Here is a 16,025-nt window from a genome sequence, read left to right on the forward strand (position 1 = left end):
TAACATCCGTACGAGTAAATTATTGTTTAGCAACATGCTTTTTCATCTTTGTTTTGATTCTGCTAAGTTTAATAGATATTCAGAAGACATAAATGCCATTTTGCGCTTCTCAGTCTTATTAACTTTGCTTTTTTTAATGTTTCTTCTCTCTGTGTACTATCTCAGTAGAACAGCATTCTGAAAAGTTTTTCTAGGAAAAAAATTGTAATATGGAAAGTTGAACTTCATTTAATACTTGAACTGTCAGATCTGAAATTCCTGTGTAACATCCCACTCTCAACTACAGAAACATTTTGTTGCTTCAAGTTATCCTTGGTTTATGTACATGCCTTAGAATGGGCAGCTATTATCTCCCCACTTTAAGAAAGTGTGAAAAAGTTACATTAAAACATAAATTTATTTTACTGTTGGAAACAAACCTTACCATTTTTTATGATTGGCTTCTGAAAAGACTCTGAAGGTAGAAACTGAAGTTTCATGAAAATATTGCTTCTGAAAACTCAGGGGGGAAAAAAATTATCTGTGTATCCTAAAGCAAATATAAGCCTGAATACTTTTCACTAGCTGCTTCAGGTGACTATACTGAAAGCATCTGCTTCAGGTAGTCAACCTGCACAAGGTTATCTGTGGAAGAGATGCATATGAATTCTGTCATTAAGTTTTTAAAACACTCCTACTGCTGTTTATATCTGAGGTTTTCTTTTTCTGCTCTCTTTCAGGCACAGAAATAGGGGCAAACTGAGTGACCTGGTAGCAGAACATCTTGATCATTTGCATTACCTTAATGATATCCTTATCATTAACTGTGAATTTTTAAATGATGTGCTGACAGACCACCTACTTAATAGGCTCTTTCTTCCCCTCTATGTGTATTCATTAGTAAATCAAGATAAGGTAAGGGATACCTGCCAATATTTAAGTCTTAAAGGATTTTTTACTTTTGGTGTATATGGTGATTTGTCTGGCAGGTATATTCTGTAGTAGGATTAATATTGTCTGTGTCAAAGTTCTTGTATATGAAAGAGTTTGAATAAGGCAACTGTAGGGGAAATACTCTAAGACTGAATCTAGGAACATAACAGATGAAGCTTTATTCACTAAACGTACTGTTTTGGATGATACAGTGGTTAAACATTAGCGATAGTGAGGACAGGAGTTGTAAATTCGAATCTGGGTTTGAGTTTCTGCAACACTGGAGGATGTTTGGTTTAGTTTTCTGATGTGGTTACATGTCTCCTAGCAAAAACAGATTATAATACCTTTTTCCAGTATACACACACAGATTCTCCACAGTGTAAAAATCCAATTTAGGCTGAAAATGTAAACCTTGTTTCTGATACTTGACTCTGCTATTAGCAGCAGTGATATGGTATAGTTGAAGCTTGCTTTATTTTTAAAATATGGCCTTTAAATTTAGTTGAGGCTATGTTTCAATGAAATTGAGCTTGTGTTTGTAAAATTCCAGGTTCCTATACTCAGTTGTCGTTTAAAAGAAAAAGCCCACTGTTGTTTGTATTTGAGGGTTTTTTTTTCCTTCTAAATCTTCTGTAGCGTGTTTGTTCTTAAGATTTGCAGTGCCTTGTGAACTTCAGAATATTTTCGTTATGTAGAGCTAAAGTTCATTACCAATTAATGAATTCAGTACGTTGCACATGCACTGAAGACTGAACAGTGATCATCATCTCATCCTGCCACTGATAGGATGTATTGAAATGGGGCAGAAAGCAGATTTCCTGATTCTTACTTTCATTTGCGGCTGTTCTAACTCTTCGCTTTCATGAATAAACAATCAAAAGCCTCAGATTTTTGCACTTGAAAATCAAAGATCCTGTTTTCAGATTAATACGTTTATTAGCCTGAGGTCAGAGATATTTACCATTGTACAACTGGGCTATTTTTTTACCTCTTGAGATAATGGATTAATTTATTTGTGATGATTTTTAAAGTATCGCTAATGTATTTTAGAGATATTTAAATAACTATTAATATGTAAATTTAATGTTATTGTGCTCAAGTTATGCTTAAAGTTATTTTTGTATGTGATCTACTTGATTTAGAAAAATGTCTGTCAACAACTCTTTTTTAATATGTAGGTAATATTTCATTGTTTCTGATTAACTAGTTTTGAGAACATCCTTTAATGAGTGTTATCTGAAAAGCACTTTTTGAAGAAATGGTTGCAGAATGAAAACCAACATAGTTCTCGGTTACTCAGCTGTTAAAATCTTACCAGAAGCAACTATGAAAGCCTACAATAAATAGTCATTTTTTAAAGTATATAGAGTCAGATGTATGCTTAGTAGGAGATTCTTTTTCATTCAAAATTGTTTACAAGAAATGAATGTTGGCATGATGATGCTTCATGGAAGTTTTGGTGATAAGATGTGGAATGTGGAACAACACAATGTTTTATTTTAAATAAGATATTAAATAGTGTAAATGCTTTAACTTTGTATAAGTAAATCAGTATTTTTCATAACTTTTTTCTTTCCTTAGGGTGGGGAGCGTCCAAAAATAAGTCTTCAAGTTTCTCTCTATCTTCTTTCTCAAGTATGTATTTAACTTATTTTGCCCCATTTCTGAACGTGTTTTGCAACAGTGTCATAATTTGTAATAGGAATTATAGTTTTTGATGTATTTCAGCAAAACTGCTAAAGACAACTTGGCAAACATTGTTTAAATCCATTTTAATTTAAAAAAAAAATGCAAGCTCATTTGTTGTATTACAGATGGACCAATGAACCTCTCATTTCAATTAGTATCTTTCCTCAGAGGATCTCATCATATATGGCAGCTTTTAGCGCACCCGGTGCTCTGATGGTTGTCAGACAGCACATAATGGAGCCATGCAAGGTGCTAGGGCAGAATTTAGTAAAATTGCAGGTGAAAATTAGATGGACAGTATATTGCACTTTGAACTTGCCTAACCTTTGGAGGATTCCAGCTTTGAGTTTTCCCCAGCTACACCCAAACTTCCTCACAGTTTATGTCATTATGTCTATAACTTAATCTGTTGCTTTGCAGTAATTGGAGTAATTATAAAAGTACCTGTTTTTTCTCATTCTCACAAGTCCCACTTCCTTTTCTTTCTGGAACTCCTTTTTTCTTTCTTTCTTTTTTTTAACGCAGGAAGTTTTTGTGCGTGTGTGTTTTTGTTTTTTATTTTTTGTTTTGATTCTAGATAATGGAGGAAATAACTTATGCTGAATAATCATGTCTCCCTGTAGTCTTTTGTGCATAACTGAGTCTAGTTTTCTTAAATTATGCTCTCTGAAAATAATTTTGACTTATTTCATAGATTTTTTTAACTATTTTCTTTTAAATTATGAATTTAAATTAGTCATTATTGTATGGCCCATAATTGTCATCGTTTTTAAAAACTTCTCTGGAAAATTTTGATTTGTCAGGAATACATAATTTGATGTGTCTTAATTTAACTCCCATGTCACTAAACTTTTTTTTAGGTTTATTGACCACAAATAAAACCTTGGGAGCAACAGCTCTGTGTTACTAAAACAACCTACATCATGAAGTGTTGTGTACTTTGAACTCTCTTAATCTCATTGATTTCAGTGGGAGTGTTGGCTTGATATCAATTCAAGATTTGCATCTACATTCTTTAATTGTGTTTTAATAATGAAAATGGAACACTGTTTCCTAACCATGAAGAATGGGGAGCAAATTTTGTGCATCAGAATGGGATATGGTCTGGAAAAACAAGCTAAGCTTTCTGTAACTGGCAGAAATGCCTTTTAAAAAAAAAAACAGGAAGAAAAACCCAAAAAACTGGAGCACCTCTCTGGAAGGGTAGGATATATACTAAAACATCCTGTCTGAAAAAGTGTACACTGAGCATCTGAAAACTTTTAATTATTTCAGTTATTGATGTCAGACATTTTTTAATTATAGCCCTTCATATATTAGAGACAAATGCTTGAAACATGTAGCAGCAGATAAAAATCCAGGGTTATTTTGAAGTGAATACGTAAGGTACTTGGACTATACACAGGAATGTTTTGGTCTTCCTGTTTTCTGAATTAGAAGTTTTATTTGTGAGGTTGTTCAAAGTATTTTGAAGTGTGTTGCAACTTTCCAGAGTCTTATGTAGGCTTCTATTGAATACTAACCACCTTACCTTTGAAAGTCTGGAATTGTTCTGAATTGAATCAGAAAACCTGTGGATACCATGTTTAACTAAATACTGTCCAAACAATGCTCAGGTTTACTGGTTTGGAAATTATTTGAGGATTTTTCAGCTAGAACCACCGTTTAAGGATCCAGCTTCAATATTTCTTTGGAAAGAATGGGTATAGGCTGACATATGGCTATTGTGGCTGCACGCAAACTGGTTCTGTCCAGATCAGATGAGCCTACTGCATGACATTAACTGTGAATCACTGCAAAATGATTGCGTACTGGAGTACTGGCAGTCGTTGACATGCAAGAAAGTTAATGGGTAATGCGTACCATATTCAATTTGTATAGTTGCCCAAAACCCAGAATTTTATGAAGTGGTTTTAATTTGGGTTCCCTTCTAGAATATTGCATAACTCTAGCCTCAAAGCTGATGAGGAAGGATAACTTCTTTATTTTAGAAGGAGAAAAGAGCGTGCAGAATCACTAAAACTAGGTAGTATAAAATGTAGAGAAAGGGCAAATATCTGTAGAAAGAACTGTGATCTACTGTCTAGTGAAGTAGATTTCATGAACAGTGCTAACAATTGTACTTTCCTTATATGTAAACTTAATGTAATAGTGTTTAATGAGATCAAAAGAAATATGTTCAGTGACTGAAATTATGAAATTGTGTCTAGTAATATCTAATGTTTCTTTCCCCCCTTCTTTTAATAGGTTTTTCTAATTATACATTATGCACCTTTGGTGAACTCATTGGCTGAGGTTATTCTTAATGGTGACCTGTCAGTGTTTTCTTCTAAAGTCGAGCAAGATATTCAGAAAAATTCAGTAAGTGGCCAGCTAATGTTTGAATTTTTTTTTCATTTCTTTTAACTTAGAGGCAAAAGAAAATACTTGAAAAATAAAATTGGACATTTGGAAACTGGTAAGCTAAGGTGATCATGTTTAGGAGGGAAGAAAAGCAACATGAGACTTTGAATTTTGTTCTTAAATATGAAAGCAGCAAAATACTCTGTGCAACTTATGTGTTCTTACTTGCCAACATTACAATATTTGTGCATTTATACATGCATGTATATTGCAGGTGGTGGTACAAGAATGTGTAGGACACACAAATTGGAATACTTTGTTTCTTCTGCTGGGGTCAGACACTGCAGAGGCTTTCATCTCTTTTGAGACATTCTTGCAATCAAGTCTGCCTTCAGTTTTAGTTATTAATTCTATAGGAAAGCTGTCATGACCGATCTGTATCTCACTACCAGAAAGTTATTTCCTTACACAACTTGTAGCAGAAATGAGAGAATTAGTAAAATATAACTGGCTTTATGGTTAATCCTTTTAATACACAGGGAAATAGTTTTTTGTCTAAATATTCTCAGTATTTTAGTGTTAAGGCTGATCATCTCTGAAAGCCCACAAGCATGCATAAAAGACCTCACCTCACAGTAGGTGAGGATTTTATCACTTTGTCATTGCCCTTCGTATGTTCAGATTTAATGTTCCTGGATGCTGCTGTTACTGTTTTTTTTCCCCAAGAGTTTCATGTATGTGTTTTCTCTTTTGTTGTGGGTTTCACAGTTTGTGAAATGCTCTTTTTTAAAAGGCTTATTTTGGGATAGTAATACTAAGGGGGATGACCTTACTCTGTTAAAGAGGCTTCTGACTATAGTTCTGTCTAAAAGATGAACGTGTCCCCTAATGTCTGAGTGGACGGCTGAGGGTGTTACTGTCCTGATGCTTAATTTATAACAAACATTAGATTGATTACATATGCACGGTCTTTCCCAGCAGTGCCTATAGCTGTTAGAGTTTCAAGGGGGAGATATGCTTAAACTTTTCTGTGATATGTCAACTATTTCAAATTTCTTCCTACTGTATGGTGGAAGCTATGTGGGCTGATCTTTGCCAGTAGCTTTTGGGTTCTAGTATTTGTACTGGTGACCTTTATTTTTAGAATCTAATCTTGCTTAGAAGAACCTCTAAGGTGGAATAATGGAGTTGACCTTATGTTTTTGAGATAAAGCAATCTCTTGTATTAGGAAATGTCTGACCTTCTGCTAGTTGCATACTGAATGGTTTTGGGTGCGTTACTTGTGCAGAAGCAGCTTTGTTACTAAGAAATTTGTGGCAAGAGGGTGGGGCACCGTTTGTTGCAGAAGTGAGACTTTTTTTCCCCCTGTTGTAGTTACTGCAGAGAGTTGCAAAATATTTGTAGCATGAATATTTGTGTGCTTGAATTAATATTAGGGTTTTCCTATGAACTTCTGTTTGTTTTGTTTGTGGTACTACTTAGGTTGTTGCTTCTTACTGGTCATAAAGATGTGGCCTCGCATTATATAAAATGAGAATTCTGTTATACCTGAAAAGTTATTAAATAGGAGGGGAATTGTATTTCTAGGATAGATGCTGAGTAAAACTGCACTAGAGGTGAGCTTGATTGTAGGAGAGCAAAGTTTTGGCAATTTTAGTGGCAGAGGGGAAAAAAAACTTCTGTGGGGAAAAAATGAGTTTTTAGTAGATTCAGCCACATTCTTCAGTGAAAACTTGGACAGGGATCCTTTACTGTCATAAAGCCACCTGGTGGAGCCTCTTTATTTGCAGAAAGAACAGGGAATAATCTGTGGAAGAACTCCCCATTGTTGTAAGTAGGGCATGGAGCTACACCAAGGGAGCTGCTCTCAGTTAAGGAGTGAACAACTGCTGCGTGGCATTTGCTACTGATCTGCAACTTCGTGCAGTGAGACTGAAGTGAGCTGTACATGCGGGGGCATAGACAGCCCTAAGTAAGGGTGAGAGTTCCTTGCTGCTCTGTGATAGGACTTGTTAGCACAGAAAGTTGATTTTGAGCAATGCTAATCATTTTACAGACTGTTCTTTGAACTGTCTTAAGGTGTATTGGTATCATAAGGTTGTTTTTTTTTTGTTGTTGTTGTTGTTTTTTACTCTAGTGTATTCTGTTGCAAGGGAAATACAAACTCTTACTGAATAATGCAAATTTTTTCAAGAGGTACTTTGGAGTTGCTTGTTCTGGGGTCAAAATAGAAAAGTGTTGAGCAAGCTTTATTTATTTATTTTGGGACTGAAATTTAGATTTGAGTTTGTTCTTAAATCAGACCCAAACTTAGTTTTTTACCTCCTCCTTCCTGTTATAATTTCCCATGGTAATAACTGCTATTCTCCGAGGCTTCTTGTTTTTAGGATAATTCTGTGTGAGGTGAAAGCTAGTTATCTCTAAATCTGCATTATTTATTCAACGTTGCTCATCTCTGGTATTTGAGATGTCTTGAAATATTTAAATTGCAGTGAAAATATCAGTGTATATACTAACATGCAGCTTTGAAAAACAAGTAGGTAGACAAAGGAAAGAAAAGCTGAGAAGTGCTGCAGTTGCTGTGTGTAAATGCAGCGTATCCAGAGTTATTTAGAGCAAATATCAATGAAAATGCAGGAATAAATGGTGCTCTTTACTGGAAACCAGATTTGCGGAAAAAATCACCAGCAGATTTCACTGCTGATAGCTTATGAATTTGCAATAGCCTACCCGTGGAGATCTGCGGAACACCACAGGCCAGTAGTAATTGCCCAAACTCCATACGTGGAGCTTTTAGTAAAGTGGATCCGTTATCACTCAGCTTGATAAATGAACAGGTATTCCACTTCAGAGTGTAGCAAGCTAAGATGTTGTGGTCTTCCTGTAATTTCTTTTCCCCATATTTTCTATTATTAGGTGGTATCAGTAGAAATACTTGCTGTTTTTTCATGATGAGAGTTTAATATGTGTAGTCAAGAGAAGGTATTTTAACTTTTTGGCTGTCGTCACACTAAGGTTTACCTTATTTCCTGTGAGATCTATTTTCCTGCATAATTAGGATGTGGGTCAGTTCTACCTGTATCTTTTTTTTTTTTTTTTTCTTGTTTAACCTACTTTCTCCTTCCCGTAAGACGTTATTACTGGTACTGCCTTATTTTACCAGCATGCATTGCTCAAGATAAACCAAAATTGAAAATATGGTTGAAAGACATTTTAAAAGTATAAAATAGCAGTATCTCAAAATGTATAATCAGCTTAGATAAACTATAGACAGTGTAAACTAATTTAAACTCTGATTTTAGACTATTTGAAATATATAACCATATTATATTTGACAGCAAAGAATATATATTGGCTTTATTCTAAACATTCAGATTGAACAGACCATGGATTAGTGCTCATATCACTAGCAAATGGTCTTTTCTGTTCTTTTGCTCGCATAGTTAACAGCAGTATGTTAGGAATGCAAGGATGTTAAGTACATGTATTCTTTATAAAGAAAGTAGTTTCAGTAATTCCAGTTGTTTTAGAACCTTCCTATGTTGCAGTTTGATCTGACTTAAAAATATATCAGAGAGGGTACTGGGGAGATGAGTGTGGTAAATCTCACATTGTGGGGTTTTTCTTTTTTTCTTCTTTCCTTTTTTCTTTTGGTATTGTGAAAGGTTCTTCCTACTATGTGGCTTGTTTCGGTGACAAGTGCAGGGTGCCTTATGCAAGACTTCTATAAAAACTCTTTTAACAAGTCAGGTTCAGAAAAATGTGTTAGCCTTTTGACTTGTTCTGGGGTTCTTCCAAGATCTTTTCCTAATCTTTTTTCCATGTAGGAGTTCCTTATCAAGTGAGGGGAGGGACTTTTCCAAACTCTTTTTTTCTGAGATCTGTCTGATGCATTCCGCTTCAGTGCTCACTGTACTTGAGACACCCAAGGGAAGGAACGTAATCGCAGTTTTGTATTTGTTCTGTTCTTATATTTCTTTTCTTTTGCCTGCCCTTTAAGTTTTGAACCCTTCATTCAGTTTCAGCTAAATCTGATTGAGGTATAAAGGTCTGAAAAGTAATGAAGTTCCTCTAACTCACTTGTTCAGCATAAACCTGTGTGGTCAGGAAGCCCCCAAACCATCTGTTTTGCTGCTTGGCTACAAAAAAGGTTTGATAGCTAATCAGTGTTTGTACTCTGGTAATCCAGCTGGCAGGCCAACCATGAGAAGGGAGCTCAAAACATCACAACTCAGAAGCAATCCACAAAAATATAGCGAACCAGGTTTTGGTAGTCCCGCTAGTCACAGAACTTCTTGTAATCTCTTGAAATAAAAATTTCGTCTGGGAGGCATTCATCATCTACATTTATTTTCTTGCTTTATAAATAAATCTTCAGGGAAATAGGTATTTATTGACTACTGTTTGCTTTCCTGTCCAAAATCATTGTTTTGACTTGAAAGGCAAACTTCTGATATCTTTGGATAGAATACAAGTATATTTAAGCCTAATAAAAGAACTGGTTTCAGTTGCCAGACTTCGTAGTAGTCAGCACAAGCCTAATATGTAGTTGAAGGAAGTTTAGATTCCAAAAAAGCTTGTAGCATAGAGCACTGTTTTTTATTCTCGTTACTGCATAAGACTTTTAAACAGTGTATTCTATATTAATACCTTGCTATTCACACGCCTTTTTTGTTTAGCTGTCTTTATCGTATTCACAAAAGATGTTTTAATTTTGTATGTATAAGCTACTTCAGCTGTTGAGTAAAGTTCATTATTTGAAATTTAGAAGGAGAAAACTTTCATTTTTCTTAAGTTTTTTTTTTTATTGATAAAGTAGATGATTCTATGTCTTCATCCCAAAATGTCATGCTTCTTAATTTGAAATCTTTAGGATACATTATTTTGCAGATAATTCTGTTCTAGTAATGATTTGATACACTTCAGTTTGGCTGAGATCTGCTTTCCTGTATTTTAATACTCGGCTGAGATTTCTAAGTGATGTGCTAAACTGTATTCTAAAAATCCTGTTCATAAGAACTGAAATTTCTTTATAAACTGTAGCAAAATGTCTCTCTAGCTCAGTATGAACTATTGAAATTTGCAGGCAAAGTCAAGTATCAGATGTTTCATAAAACCAACAGAAACTCTTGAGAGGTCTCTTGAAATTAACAAACAGAAGGGGAAGAAGAGATTGCAGAAAAGACCCAACTATAAAAATGTTGGTGAAGAAGATGAAGAGGAGAGAGGATCTGAGGATTCCCAAGATGACCTAGATAAAACTAAAGGTATAGAAGGGAGTTCAAAGGGCATCAGAACAAGCAGTGAAAATGAAGGTGAGTATATCAGTAAATAAAAATGATGCCCACAATTTGGATAATGTTACTCATTGTGTGGACCTAGTTTTGATATGTTAAATGGCTCTTTTTCTTTTATTGTACTGGGTAAACATAGGAATAATTAATTTTTTTCTATTTGGATGTGGGTTTTTTGGATTTTTTGTTGTTGTTGTTAAATCATTCTGCCAGAACATGGTCTTTTAATCTGATGTAAAAATCCTTTCACATTTTTTATTCTTCCTATTCCTGTTTGGTCCTTAGTTTAAAAAAAAAACAAACAAACACCACCTTGCAGATAGTTGCACGTGATTGTTGAGCATTTTCTAAGTAGACTTAATGACTTTGTAGCTTTTTTTTTTTTTGTCATAAGGCAAATGGTGTAGCCACTTTACCTTTATAAGATGCATGTCTGAATGAATAAATACCATCATCTACCATGTATTGTCACTTTTGACTTGTTGAACCTTATGGTTCAAAATTAAAGAAAACATCTGCAAGCTTTTTAGCTTTTAATCGCACATTTTCAGGGTTTTTTGACCTAATGCTAACCACAAGAAGAACTGGTTTTATGTGAGTATGTGCATATTTCCTTATATAGCACTTAAATTCCTTAAAGAAATCTTTAAAGTAAGCGAGCTTTTCTTCTTGTATTGGGAAGAAAATCCCACTCTAGGTATTTGTTAACCTTTTTAAGGTTGTGGTGTATACCTCTTATGTATAGTTGCATTAGTTGCTTTTAATGCAAAATGTAAAATATGAAAGAGCTTGCAATAATTATTTGTTAAAAATATAACTTTTTGTTTTTTAGAAATAGAGATGGTAATCATGGAGAAATGTAAACTGTCAGAATTGTCTATCTCTAATGTGACAGAACAGAATACGACAGATGAAGAAAAGAGTGCAGCTGCCTCTGGGAGTGAGATAACAAACTGGAATAGGTAAGAAAGAACTTTAATTTTCCTCAGTGGCTTTCTTGCTTACTCTTTCTCACTTCTTTCATCCCTCTTAAGAGATGTCTGAAATTTGCTTTTAATTAAAATTACAGGGGTTCTTGTGACTCAAAAGTATGTGAGGCAATAGGAAGATGGGATATGGCCTCTCCACTGAGCAGTTTGGGATATGGTCCGGTTTCTTTGTTAACTTTGTGCTTTCTTTTAAGGCAATTATGGTGCCTTAAGTAGGTAATGTTAAATGTAGTAACAGAATGTTAAATGTGTTCATGAAAGATGAGTTTTCATTGCAGAAGTTTCAAAACCTCTGAATTCAGCTAGAAAAACAGTTTTCTTAATGACTTTTATTTGCACGTCTGTCAATTTTATATATTCCTGTATACAAAAAGATAAAATAAGAATTCCTTGGTTTAGGGCTGAATTTTGCGCAATTTCAGTAGTAAGTATTTATGAATAAGCCCTACTAACCTATGTACGATTTCTGAGGTGCGCTAGTATATCTTAGGGTTATTGAACGCTTGGTGATTGATTTTAAATGAGGAACTGTTCTTTAAATGAAACTGTTTTAGAGTAAGTAATGAAAATGTATTCATCTTGAAATCTGTTAACTTGTATGGTAATGTTCTCAAAACAAAGGAATAAAGCTAAAATACGGTTTTTGGCTGCTTCTGGGAGCAGAAATTCTCCCAATTTCAGAATAGAAACTCTGATAGTGCAGTCTAGTCCATTTTAATTCTTTTACTCGTGAAATTTTTTTAAATCGGCTCTAGCTTCTTATATATTAAATGCCCATAAGATACTTTTTGTAAGAATTCTGCTGTGTTCTTATCTTTAGAATGAGAAATAAAATGTTTTAAAATAATATAAAGAAAAAATACAAAAATATAGATATGAATATAAATAAGATATTAAAAATATATAAAATGTTTTAAAATATTTTTAGAATGCTAAAAACAAGAAACTGAACTTGTCATTGCTGACACTAAAGTACTTGCAAGTATGTTGCTTAGATAGCTTTGATTACATTGACTAATAAAAATAAGAGTTTTAATTTAATTTCATTGTAAAAATTAAATTGAACCTAGACTTGAACTATTTTTAAAATACGTTGTTGTAAGTTAGCGATATTTTGACTTAAGTGTGCCAAATGACTTTCAGAATGAAGTTGGCATTGATTGCATTGAATACTGAAGCAACTAGGTTGTTTAACTCTTGAAGATGCAAAATATTTATATGTGAGATCCCAATGCATTTGGCAGATGTTTGCATTTCAGGACAGTTGAGTCTGCATGTAGTGATCTGAAAACATCCTGCATCTTTTTAAAAATAAATAGCATCAAAATAATTTGCAGGACTAAAATATTTTTAAAAATAAGGACAGACCTTATGTAGGGCGTTTCTGGCCTTAGTTCTGTGCAAATGCTAGCTTGCTTTTATTAAAATGAATTATTGGAAGTAATAGGAGGATAACCATTATAGGTTAAGTTTTGGGGGTATTCTGTATCCCAAATATAGTATTTAAAATGATACTTAAGTCTCAAAAAATTTGCTTAAATATACATAACTTCTTTTCTTCAGTGATTGGTATGACTGCGAGTGGTGTGGATAAGGTAATAGGTGTCACACCGCAGTGGAAAATGCAAAATGTTTTACCCCATACTTCAAGTGGGTGAAACTTTTGTAACTGGAGTAGTAACTGATGAGTGTGATGATATTGATTCCTTAATGAGTTGTATTTTTCAGTTGCGGAGATGCTCTACTGGGGCAAAAATAAATAATTTGAAGAATTCCCTTATGGCGTCTGATCTGATTGTTAGAACAAGTCACTCATAGAAGACCAATAAAGGAAAAAAATGGCTTCAGAATTATGAAATACTTCTGAAAATATTTGCCACATAGCCTTTAATTTGATAATAAAAGTGATTTAAAAAAACCGCACAATAGAGGTAGAAAGATAAATGAAAAAGGCCTCAGTTTACAGTAAAGCTCTATAAATATAAAATGGAAGTCAAGCTTTTAACTTCCCATAGCCATTTTACTGTAGGAGGGAATACTAAAAGGAAAAAGTTTAAGGTTTTTTTTTTTTTTATGCCAATTTAGTTTGATGTGCCTCACTCCTAGATAGATTAAAGCTAAGGGTTGTTTTAAATTAACTTCCTTTTATGATACGCTACATAGCAAAGATTTTCCAAAATGCTATATGTTCATGCCACCTTGTCCTTTCTGTTGCTGCTTTCTTTCAGCTGAAGTTCATTGGGCTATGCTGTATTTAGCCTATATGGGGACCTCTTAATGAATGTGGGGATTCCTAGAAGTTGTTTGGGCTACAGATTATTCAGATAGAGACTTTGATAATACTGATAAAGACAGATGCCATGAAAAAGCATCTGCAATGAAAATTATTCATCCCACTGCTATGATCATATTTCTTTGGATTTCATAAAATTGTGTAATTCAAAAAAATCTGATATAAATATGTGGGGGAAAAAAACAATGACAAATGCATTAGAGGTGATAGAAATGTTTTAATAGCATGTGAAATTGGTGTTGATGGAAGGGTTACTGATATTTTTATAACTATGACTTCCTAAGCCATTGGTTTTATTAAAATTAAAACCAAACATGACTCTGACCTATTTTGAGGTCTATTTTGAGGGTAATTGCCAGACCAGCAACTGATGGTAACAAACGTAGAATTGTCTAGTATTTAAGTAACTCAGTATTTAAACAGTATTTAAATGGTTTTTGAACCTGGATATCTCGGTTCTCCTGCTTATGACCTTGAGTCTGAGCTCTCTTGGCTATGTGTAAAACACCCCATTTCAGGATGTCGTGGGGCCTGTATTGTTTGACACTTCAAGAGAGCTTTGAAAACTGAAGGCACTCTCATTTATTATTTGGAATTTTCAATATCGTTAATATTTTAGGTTGCTTTTGCTCAAATAGTTATCTTCTCCCTTCATGTCTTTTACACTAGGAATGTCACATGGCAACTTTGACCTAGCTAAGTACAGCAAAGTTGAACTTGGGCAAAGAGGAATTGTAATTCAGTGTCAGTTAACTATATCAGATAGGATGCTTGTGATCTAACATCAAAAATCCGCGACTATGTGGCTGCAACATCATGAACTGACCAGAGGAACAACGTGTTCTGTTGTTCTTGTGATAGCTTTGCTCTAGTGGAAGAGAACATATTGTAGAAATGTTTATGGAGCTGAAGGGAAGTGTCAAATACGTTGTTATGACTTCTGTTGAGTGGTTTGCAGAAATTGTGACCATGAGGGTGCCACAGATCTGAAATACCTCTACAAGCATGTTGGATTCTTTGCTTTGATAGCCCTTCTGACCTTTAGTTAACTGCAACAATGAGTTTGTAGTGGATGCTTCTTAACTGCTGTGTCCGAAGGTGGGAAAATTTATTTTTCCCACTTTGAATGTTGTTATTATCTTAAAACATTTCAGATTGCTAATGTGTTGCTACATCAAGCATCAGAAACACGTTATGTAACGTAAGGATTTTTTTCACTGTTTAAAAAAAATTTATTTAATTCAGTGAAGGAATTATTCTTATGTCTTCTTAATCAAAGTTCTAAACCCAGCTCTTCTGGTGATCCTGTCACTTTCCTTATCTTGTATGTCCTGGCCACTTATCCCGTAAAAATGGATCAGAGGATTTAATTCCCGCTTGTGCTCTGGGCTGACTGGATGCAAGCCAGCTCAAGACAAGAAGCCAAGTTGCCTTGCCACCAGGCTCAGGCTAATACCAGCTGAACCTCAGCCATATCTGGTCTGTCTAAACGGCTTCTGGATTACGTTGACTTTCTGATCTATTCAGGGTACAGGTGAAGTGAACTCAAGAATGTTTGTAGCTTCCTATATTCAAAACCAGGAGAAAAAACCTCTTTTGCAGTCCAGAGCTTTTATTTTTCCTTTCCAATTTTCCTTCCTTGTTCTGTTCCCCCCCCCCCCATAAATGGCTGACTTTAAAATTTTCTACTGTTTTTGTTAGTATAACCTAGCTTCCTCCAAACTTTCAGTGAAAATGGCTTTCTTGCTATAAAAGTAAAAACATTTCAAGTCTGGTACAACACGAGTTTTAAGGTAGTCATTTTCTGTGCCACAGTGATAGCAGGTCTGAGCAGTTACCTATGTATACCATTACAACAAGCTGTAGAACACTTCTGCATACATAATAAATATGCTAGAAACAAACCCCATAGAAGTGTGAACAGTTACTAGTTGGGAAAGTATTATGTAAGACATCCTTTTAAAACATCAGAAAATATAATACAAATTATGGCTATAACCTGCTCTCAGATTGGTTATTTTTTGCTTAATGCCTGAAAATGTGCATAACTAGGTTTGTTTCTTTCATTAGCTACATGTAGAATCGGATAACTAATTATTCATTTTTCTGTAAACATAGTATTTTTGTTCTCCACCATCTCAAAGTTACTCTTTTCCACAGGCCTTTTCTCGATATGGTCTATAATGCGCTGGACTGTGCTGAAGATGATTACTATGCTCTCTTTGTGCTCTGTCTTCTGTATGCCATGTCACATAATAAAGGTAAGAAATTTTGCTCTACCAGAGAAAACTAAATGAGTTACAGTGACTTTTATAAACAGTCAGATGCTGCCTATTTAATCTGTTACATTTATACATGCAGTATTTATACAGTTTTGTGTATTTATACACATCACAGTTTATACAACAGTGAGAAATTCCTTACACAATAAGAGGGAGGAAAATAAGTGTGCTGAAAGTTTAAAAAAAAAAAATTGCTAAGGATCTCCTTTTTATGACAAC

General features: G+C 34.3%; 1 protein-coding gene across 4 annotated transcripts in view; it reads left to right on the forward strand.

Moving 5' to 3' along the window:
* CLEC16A (C-type lectin domain containing 16A) overlaps positions 1-16,025 on the forward strand; it is a 93,474-nt gene that overhangs the window by 13,658 nt on the left and 63,791 nt on the right. For all 4 annotated transcript variants that reach the window (XR_010885780.1, XM_067305990.1, XM_067305991.1 and 1 more), the window contains exons 7-12: positions 720-894; positions 2,497-2,550; positions 4,852-4,965; positions 10,035-10,263; positions 11,075-11,204; positions 15,685-15,785. Coding sequence is in view for 3 of the 4 variants with exons in the window: in XM_067305990.1 (XP_067162091.1) it covers positions 720-894; positions 2,497-2,550; positions 4,852-4,965; positions 10,035-10,263; positions 11,075-11,204; positions 15,685-15,785 (803 nt within the window). In the remaining variant the exon portion in view is untranslated. The remainder of the gene's footprint in view (positions 1-719; positions 895-2,496; positions 2,551-4,851; positions 4,966-10,034; positions 10,264-11,074; positions 11,205-15,684; positions 15,786-16,025) is intronic.

The sequence above is a fragment of the Apteryx mantelli genome, chromosome 16, assembly GCF_036417845.1.
Source record: "Apteryx mantelli isolate bAptMan1 chromosome 16, bAptMan1.hap1, whole genome shotgun sequence".
Lineage (NCBI taxonomy): Eukaryota > Metazoa > Chordata > Aves > Apterygiformes > Apterygidae > Apteryx > Apteryx mantelli.